The sequence below is a fragment of the Buceros rhinoceros genome, unplaced genomic scaffold (assembly GCF_000710305.1).
Source record: "Buceros rhinoceros silvestris isolate BGI_N320 unplaced genomic scaffold, ASM71030v1 scaffold18021, whole genome shotgun sequence".
Taxonomy (NCBI): domain Eukaryota; kingdom Metazoa; phylum Chordata; class Aves; order Bucerotiformes; family Bucerotidae; genus Buceros; species Buceros rhinoceros.
In genome coordinates this window covers 49,244-58,662 of record NW_010396285.1, presented here as the reverse complement: position 1 = coordinate 58,662, position 9,419 = coordinate 49,244, and the positions used below count along the sequence as shown (strand labels likewise).

Sequence of the window (9,419 nt, the reverse complement as noted above, 5' to 3'; positions counted from 1 at the left end):
GTGCGGAGCCGGCTCCTGCGGGGCCCCCCGGCCTGGCAGCGGTCTCACCACCAGTGCCAGTAAGGCTCCCTTTAGAGAGCGAAGCTTTGGGAATGATTCTCTCTTCTCTAGGATGGCGTAGTCCTCGGAGCAGATACGAGAGCAACCGAGGGGATGGTTGTGGCTGACAAGAACTGTTCAAAAATACACTTCATTTCTCCTAATATCTAGTAAGTATTGGAGTTGTTTATTGTGCAGTGGTACTGGTAATAGTATTGGGATGGTTAGCCATGTCCTCTGCTAACAGCAAATATTAAAGTGTACTTTAAAATGATAACTTCATGAGAAAGGCTGGAGAATTTTTGCTTTTTCACGTATGCTTAAACACGCTCTCTTGTTTCATGCTCTGAAAATACTGCCTGTATTGAGACCTTATTTTCCTCAGTTGCCTTCACGTTTCTACTTGTTGGGTAAAGCAGAAAGCTGATTGTGTCCCCTGTCCTCTCCACCCTTTCCTGATGGCTCATAATATTTTTCAGCTGTTGCGGTGCAGGAACAGCTGCAGACACTGAAATGACAACTCAGCTCATTTCCTCTAACCTGGAGCTCCATTCGCTGTCTACCGGACGACTTCCAAGAGTGGTCACAGCTAATCGAATGCTAAAGCAAATGCTTTTCAGGTAACTGAATGGGTTTCTTGTTTATTATAATGCTGTCAAAACCCTCAGACAATACTTAAGTTCCATTGAAGGCGGATCCTTCCTCAGCCTAATTAATATTCATAACAAGACTTCAGGAAAGACTAAATTATTGCTCTTTGCTTTAGAAACTTTTGAACTGAGATGGTAAAGCCGCCAAAAACATCTCATGGAGGAAATGAAGGAATGTGTTTTCTCTGAAGTCTCTAAAAAAACCAAAACCCACCTTAATTGCAGATACAGGGATTTCACTTAAGGCTTGAATTCTCTACCTGTTAGCACAGATGTTTCATCCAGCCTACTGCTTGTCCAGTGCTTGTTTGTTCTGCTTGATGGGAAAATACACCTTATCTTAGTAGATTCCTGAAACTCTTGCCCACAGACAGTAGAAGTGTCCTTTCTGTGGGGGGGATGTACCTGCGGTGACTGCGGGAAAATTCTCTAATGCCCATGTTGTGTTAAAAAGCACCACAGCTCTGTGGTGGCCTCCCAGACTCACAGGTGAATGTTGCCCCTAGGTATCAAGGCTACATTGGTGCTGCCCTGGTTTTAGGGGGAGTGGATGTGACGGGACCTCACCTTTACAGCATCTATCCCCACGGGTCAACTGACAAACTGCCCTACGTCACCATGGGTAAGTGGTGCTCCCTTGGTGCTGTGACATAGCTGCCTGGTACAAGGGTGAACGTTGCAAGTTACTATTTAAAGTGTTTTTACTTAAATTCTGTTGTTTGCTGGGAGCTGTGCAGACCTCAGACTTCCAAGATTGAAGTTGTACCCACGTTTGTAAGGCAGGTGCCCTGTTCTGTTTCTTTTCTAACACTTTAAAACCACGGGCTAATAAACTGTTCACATCTCAGCTGCCAAAAAGCTGGTATTGGAAAAGTCTGTGTGTGCATTCCCAGCATACCTTAAAGCAAGAGAAGTGTGGGATTCCAGAAAACCTGCTGTGAAGAAAGTCCCTAGAACCTTGATTTGCAGATAGTCCTGACTCATGGGTCATACAAAGTCTCACTGGAGGAGTTACTTTCAGCTCAAGATCTTCTGTAGTTCCATTTGGGAGAAAACATGCCTTGCCTCTCCTTGGGGACTGCTGTGTTCCTGTATTTCTTGCTAAGCAGCAGCTGTGTTTTACTCAAGGTGCTTCAGCAACACCTGGTTCCCTTGCTGCGTGTGATACTTGGTCTTAACTGCTGTATGGAGCGTCTCCACAGAGTTTAGTTGTCTGTTGCTGGAGTCAACAGTGATGTTCATGGCCTGCCATCAGTGTGAAAAACAGCGAGAGATATCACTGAGACCCTGGTGAGAGATTAAACTGGTGCCTTCTGGGCTAGTAATATTCATGTGCAGTTTCACCTGTGGCTTTTAACCCTGCTGAGAATATCATATGTCTGGAAACAGTGAAATCCCAAACGTAACCAGGGTTGCAGGTATTTCTGCTCTCCCATCACTCAGGAAGACCCTGTGGTGTTTCAGACTTGTGTTTCATTTTGAAGACTTGGTGATTTTAAATAGTTTTGGTAGAGCTGGGGAAGCGTAAGGTAGAGTCCAAATAAGTATACCAGAAAATCGATCTGAAGGTGAGGTGTGTCAGCGTAGTGAAGAGGTGCAACCTGTGCCTGACACAGCTCTTACGCTGAGTCTGTGATGGGAAGATAAAAACTTTGTCTAGTTGATCTTTTCTCTTCGTGGCTGGCATCTCTAGATAAAACACCTACTGGCTGTATTTTTGGAAATGTTAAAGGTTTTTCCTTCTGGCTCTTTGCACTACTGGAAGAGGGCAGCTGTTCTGAGTGACCCAGTGAACTACGTAGGGAGCACGGGGTGAGCTCGCAGAGGTTCTGCAGAGGTGGTGGTGGACCCGTAGATGGTGCCATTACCCCAGGAACTGCGCGTTACTGACCCAGCAAATGCAATCCAGCAACAGTCATGGGATGTCATTGTTTGGCCTTTGATATGTAAAAAAAGTAAATGTCTGATTCTTATAACTGCCTCATACCCAGTGCTGTAGTGACCTGTAAAACTGCGTCTGGCTCTGCTCCGACAGCCGCCGGTAGGCGAACACCTCAATCAAGCCACACAGTTTCCATGATGTACATGGTTACTTCTGTGCCTGTGTTTTCAAAGCTTCAAAATGTGGCATTTCTGAAAATTCTCTCCACTCCTCTTTCCTCCACAAAAATAACGTAGTAGCAGAGTAAACTCAGGCAAGCGGGGAGCAGAATATCAACAGATCAATTTATAGCTTAAACTTTCTTTGTTGTCAGCTGGGCCAGGCCTGTGTCTAGTGACTGCATGTTCCTTTAGACTGTGCTGTCAAACAAAGACCTTCTCAGCCCAAATGACTTCTGTCTTTCTACACACAGTATGCTGATCCTTTCTCCAGAGACTAGGGTATATTTTAGGAAAAAGATTAGGTTATGCATATAAAAGAAAGATAGAACTGAAACAGCAGAAAAAGTATTGAAGGTTGAATCAGAGATAGGAGTTGGGACAGTATTTTGATCTTAATTAGACTAATCCATTGTTATTTTTTTCTAATGTTTATTAAACCAGAGTAGGTATTTTTTGCCCGTTTATTTCTGGAAATTCAGTATTAAATAGGAAGGGTGGTTGAGGCGTTGGCATTTTGTTTGTTTTAATGTGCTGGAGTGTGGATGGACAGCGGTATCCTCCAATGCAAGGGAGATTTAAAAGATACTCGGTGCTTACTCAGGAGTGAAAACATCAAATTAAACTGTTTATGCTGACAAAGGACAAAATTGGATTTCAGCAAACGATGCAAGATTGTCTGATTGCTTGGCTTGTCTAGGAAAGCTTCTGGCCGAGACTTATAATGAAATGCATGCATAAAATTAAAGCACTTGAAGTCTGTGGTTCAGCTTTCGGAAACAGTAAGTATGTTCCAGTAGTCTCTGGTGGCCAGAGCTGCTCCCCTGGTACCAGGTTGCTTCATATTCATAAATCAGCTCTTCATGCGTTGGCAGTGTTGTCCTGCAGAGCAAGCACTACCACTGCTGAGACCCAGCCCCACAGCCAGGAACCGGGGTGAAAAATGATCCCCATCGAGGGGGCTGTGGAGATCACTGAATTTTTACCTAGAATGAGCAGCAAATTGAATAACAATGAGCGTGTGTGAATAAATGCCCTGTCAGGGAGCCCTGGCACTGATGGATGAGGAAGGAGTAAGTGTTCCTCTCAGGGCTCTGCATGCCCTCCGGTGTGGCAGGCTGAGGTAGCAAACAGGTCCTTGGGTGACGGGAATGGACCGTGCTTAGCAGTAAGAAGCCGCCTTCTGTGAACGTTCTGCTGAAAAGATCCTGCTCATCTGTTTTAGAAAAGCTACTGCAGTTGCAGAACATGGTAGAAATTACCGTTGGCTGGATTTTTTTTGCTTTGTATCAATAATTATCTTTCACTTCAAATGAATGCTCAAGTGGTACAACTGCTGAAGTGAAGACCAGACGGGATTTTAAAGTGAGTTTGTTACTTGAGTCCAGAAGAATTTTTAATAACTTAGTTGTGAAAACTTATGAAATGACCAGTGTTTCTTAAAGAAGATAATAAAATCTCTTACGGTTTCACGAGAGAGTTCATAGTTCATGTTGACTACCAGACTGCAGAGCATTTGCCTCAGAATAGAGCTTTGCATCTCAGGTTCTGTAGTTCTTCATAATGAGTTAGGTAACCAGTGTTTTTGTATGTTTAGACGTTAGATTAATTCTTCCAGAGTATTTGTTTCTGAAGTGCAGCTTACTGAAAATGTATATGAAATCAAGTCTCGGGAATCGAGAGGACGTTTTTCCTTGATGGCTGTTTCCAGTGGAGATCAAGTGTTGGGAGCTGGTGGTGAGGTCGAACTGCTCCATCGTGGAGTCCAAACTGGTAATGGCTGAAACCCAGTGGTTGTGTGTGTCAACTGGGAACGTCTGTCCCTAACTGATGGGAAGTGGTTTGCAGTGCTTGGGTTTTATCTTTCTCCAGACGTTATGTTTGGGAACTGATAGGCCTGTTTCTACACGAAGGCAAAGCATGCCCATAAAAATGGATTACTGGGGGCACTGCGTACGTGGACAAGAGAACGGCTCTTTGCCCACAAACAAACAAGTCCTCCACAGACCCTTAATATCGAAGGTTTCTGTGCTTTTATAGGTACTGCAGTAAGAAAACCGTACGTCTGGTGTTTACTTGAGTTCACGGATTTTATTGCTGGCTCTCCTGTTACAATGCAGAGCTTTCACAAGTCAGCTGAACTACTTGGAACATTGTGGGGTTGTTTGGATCTTGTGTGGAATTTGACAAGTAGAGGGAAGTCGGTGTAATTGGATAGTGATGTTCTCAGCAGTGCTCGGGAGCAACTGCCTGCGGCCGGTTGCGCGTTTTCTGCCTGGACAGCCGAGGGACGGGCTCTCGGTCCACCAGCAGTGCAAACGGCGGGGCTGGGGGGTTTCTGCTGGTCATCGTGCTACAGATGAATGTGTGCGCATCGCTAGTGTGCTCCAAACCAGCTCGTATTGCTGTTGTCAATGGCTTGTTTTGCTGGAGAAACTCACCAGTGTACAGCCATTTGTGTTTCTGCTTCCAGGGTGTTTACGTCTGGTGCTAGTAAGGGTAAAGAATTTTCATTGTGCTGTTTAAGATTACAAAAATCTGTTCTTTCGGAGAACGCTTAGCTGTGCTGCAAGGCTCCCGCTCAGGCTCGTTTTTAAAATGCAAGCTTATAAAGCTGATGGTTAGGGTTTATAAGCAGTAGAGGGGAAAAAACCCAAATGAGTTTATTCAGCTTTTCCAGCTTTACTTCCTGTTCTGTTAGAACTTCCTTGGGATCATAGTTTTCAGATTTAAGTGTCTGCATGTAAGTTTAATTAAGACTTTGAACAACTCTTTGAAAACTTCGAATTTAGGACTCTTGGCATTTATTTATTTAAAGTTGATAATAGGTTGGGTGTTTGCGTTTTGGTGACATAGTGAGGTAAGTAACAGTATACATGAAATCCTTTGTATGTAAAGAATTACTGTAAGGATACTCCACCTCCTTTCCTCTTCCTTCTCTGTAAGTCACTGAGTTCTTGTCCATAGGTTCTTTTGGGAACTTTTCAAAAGCAGCTGGAAGAAGGAATCCAGTCTGAGCCACACTTGAGATTATTGCAATATTTGTGTTATGGGTAATTTTTATCAGTAGAAGTTTGAAGAAATGAAGTCCATGTTTTCTTAGTGCAATAGCTAATGTAATTTCTGTCAGATTCTACCTTTTATGCTTTCATTCTTGCACATTTTTTAGTCTTCAAAGCATTTTCAAAGAACTGTTACCCACAGGTAAGATTGTTTTCTGGTTTTGAGGCTTCCTCTTCAGCTTATGGTAGGCCTTGTGTTGAGTCTGGTAAGAATGGTCTTCGTTTGAGACCGCGCATCACGGTTTTATTTCCCCGCACTAGAAATGTTCTCCTGTTGTTCCACACGAAGAATTATTTTATGGTTCAAGTCCTGTGTTTGTTTGGGAACACACCTTACTTTGACCTTGTTTGAAGGATGAGTAAAGTTCCGTTTATTTGTGATTTGTTCTGAGATATCAGCTGTTTGCATCAGCAGTTCGTTTCTGCTATTAGTTGCTTAAAAATGTTCCTTATTCCCAGTTTCAGCATTTAAAAAATGGAGCCATGTATTGCTCCAAGTGTAAATGAATAGTCATTGCCCGTAATACAAGTGCACACTTTGAGCATCCTACTGCTTTTAGATGTGATGTATTTGGTACTGTAAAGGTAATGATCCTCAACCACAGCAATATTCTGTAACAGGAATATCTGTCACATTCATTGGGATTACCATGTTCATTGATTTGTGTCTGTAAATCTGCTGTTTCTACCCTTTAAATTTGATCTATAATTGGACCTCCTTAAATGGTTCGGATAAGGTAGTCTGTATTTTCTCAACAGTGTCACTGTCAGCTTCTCCTTTTTCATTATACATTCGGCAGACTTGATAAAATCAGCAGGACACCTCATTTGAAACTGTTTAATCGCTGCTTTTTTCTCTCACTAAACCATTGAGGTGGTCAAGCGATATACACAAATCATTTTAAATAGAAAATACGGCTTTCTCTGTGACCCAGCTAAACAGATAGCAGTATGCAAAACAAGTTAAAAAGTAATAAATGCCAAAAAATCTTCTAATTGGAGTAAAAAATTGCAGGTAACTTTATTCGGTCCCCAAAAGTAGCACGCTCTGAAATATGGCCAGGGCCGCAGACAGACAAGATACCGTCCTGCGGGCTCGCTCTTTCTGAACAAAGCAAGTTCACGCTTTCAGACCGTATCACAGTGCTTTTTGTATGAATTTCTGGAAGGCGCGTTTGTAACCTGTGCAGTTGCAGTGCTTTGGGTGGAGATGGCTTCTGTTCCGTTACACTCGCACCGTGTCCTTTAGCAGGAGTAACGTTAAACTTGAGTTTTCACATCTGGCGTTTTTGTCTATTCAGCTGTTATTGCTCAATGTAAAAATCATGGCATAAAGTAAATGCATAATAAAGTGTTTAAAAGTGGCTCTGGGCCATAACCTGGTGGCAGCAGCCAGCTCCCCTGTGACACTGCTGGTTTCCTCATCCCCACGTGTGGAGGTGGCTGTGCCAGGGCAGCTCGTTAAAGCGATCTATTCGTTTGCTGTGTCTCGGTGTGAAGTGACACCCTCTAACGGGCCAGGCACCACAGTGGGATGGAGGGACGGAGGAATTACAGACTGTGGGGTTCTGTTAACTCTTTCTCTAACCTCATCTTCATATCTCAGTGTTCAAAATAGTGAAAAGAAAAGGGGATGGGGACCACAAGTCTGGGTACACTAGCTGTAAGTTTAGGATTAAATTAGGTGCTGGATTTAGGGTGGACGCTTCAGGGTGTATAGTGAGCTGATGCAGACTTCAGTCTGGTTTGCTCCTGTTATTCGTTACCTTTTTCTTTAAAAAACCATTGTCTCTGAACACACTGGCTAAGTAAGTGTCCTGATTTTGTTACCATAGGTTCTGGATCCTTAGCAGCTATGGCAATATTTGAAGATAAGTACAAATCTGACATGGAGGTAAGAATTTTTTTTAACTTCAGTGTTTCTTCCCTGGTAATCATAAGAATTTAAGAGGTTTGAAACTTCAAAAAAGTCAAATCTGCTCTAGTTTCCCTGCACTTAAAATGTACTAATGTCAGCTTACCGCAAAGATGTAAAAATCGATGGGTAAAATACATTTAAAGAAATACAGCTTTTTGCAGATTTATATATGGAAAAACTTGTATGATTTGAATGTAGGTGAAAGCTTTAAAAACATCTTACTAATTCTAGTTTCCTTCAGGATCTGAACAGCTCTTGCATAGTCGTATTGCCGGTTTTCTGTCAGTCCTCTCTCTTGAAAAGAGAATGTGTGATTGTAAAAACCAACACACAATGTTCAAGTAGTATGTGAAACCAATTAGATTTCTGGTTGATTTGAGTTTATCCAGAACCAGTAACTGCAATTTTTAATATCTACTTAAAAGCTGATTGTCAGAAGATTTATAAGGTTGTGTGTTGTTTGTGTTTTGCTGATGATCTTGATAAAAACTGGAAAATGTTTGGTGGCTCATCACAGAGAATCAGTCAGGACAGCTAAAAGCTGGAGTGTCATGATTAAATCAGAATAAGCTTTTCAGTTATGAGCGTATGTAGCACGTTATTTTTGCATTATCTGCAGTATTTCCTTTCCATCACTTACACCATGGTGAGTCCCTGCTAAACTAAACAGAGAAAAATCCAGTTACCTGCAGACAGTTGATGAAAATCAAACCAAAACAATTGAAGGGCTTTCTGTAACCCTGTGTTGTAAGGTGCCTCAGCCATGTCAAGCCCTCTTTTAAACAACATTGATCTCTTCAGGCTTTCTGCAAGTGCTCCTTCTCCTTGCAATTGGTTAATAATTTCAGAGTAAAGAAAAAGCTGAGAAGTGAACACAGACCTGAAAATTGAACCCACAAAAAATGACTTGTAACACCAGCAGTTGCAGTTGTTTCAACCCAAAAATGCAGATAGAACAGATCTTACAGCTATTCCATATCCGTGAGTACCATGGAAAGGGAAGAAGTTGATTTCAGAAAAGGTCTTCAGATGTTCCTCATCTCTGTAACGCAGCTGCTGTGCATCACTTCCTCCCCTTCACGTGCACAGTGTTTTTGGGTGATTGTTGCGTAAGTCCATCGAGTTCCTCTCTGGAGCTGATCAATTAAATTTGAAATTTAAAGCGGTGTCATACCCTGTTACATCTCCTGAGGAAACATGATGTATAATAGCCGTCAATTAAAAAACCAACCCACTTGTTTTGAGAGGTTTTGCATTACTTAAACAATGTAAGAGTGAGAAATAGGCAGTTTTCTGATTGCTCCTAGAACTGGCCCCTTTTCTGTCAGTACAAGGGAACTAGTTGTAGGTGTCAGTACGTGGGAAAATGTGGTAAGCTCAGGACTCCTGTGTTGCTGCAGTGGTTTGAGCAGTGTCTGAAGACCCTGGACTTCTGGCCTCTTGTGTATTTACAAGTGCTGTCAGAAATACCAGAATATTTTTAATAGGCACTCAAGTTTCTTCTGTAAGTAGCATTACCTAGAGGACTGGTGGAAAGCAGCACTGACAGAGGCAGTCTCTCTGCTTTTCTTCTCTCCCCTCGTGCCAGTGTGGGAATGACAGTCTCTTTCTCTAGCCTCGGAGGTGACTGTGCACTTAGCGTGTGCTCTG

At 42.6% G+C, this 9,419-nt stretch overlaps 1 protein-coding gene across 1 annotated transcript in view; it reads left to right on the top strand.

Annotated features, from left to right (window-relative positions):
• Positions 1-111: 111 nt before the first annotated feature.
• Positions 112-9,419, top strand: part of PSMB7 (proteasome (prosome, macropain) subunit, beta type, 7) — a gene marked incomplete at its 5' end in the record, with an annotated part of 23,468 nt that continues 14,160 nt past the window's right edge. Inside the window, 4 exons of the mRNA XM_010145867.1 lie at positions 112-209; positions 519-659; positions 1,196-1,311; positions 7,687-7,745. Of these exons, the coding sequence (XP_010144169.1) occupies positions 112-209; positions 519-659; positions 1,196-1,311; positions 7,687-7,745 (414 nt within the window). The remainder of the gene's footprint in view (positions 210-518; positions 660-1,195; positions 1,312-7,686; positions 7,746-9,419) is intronic.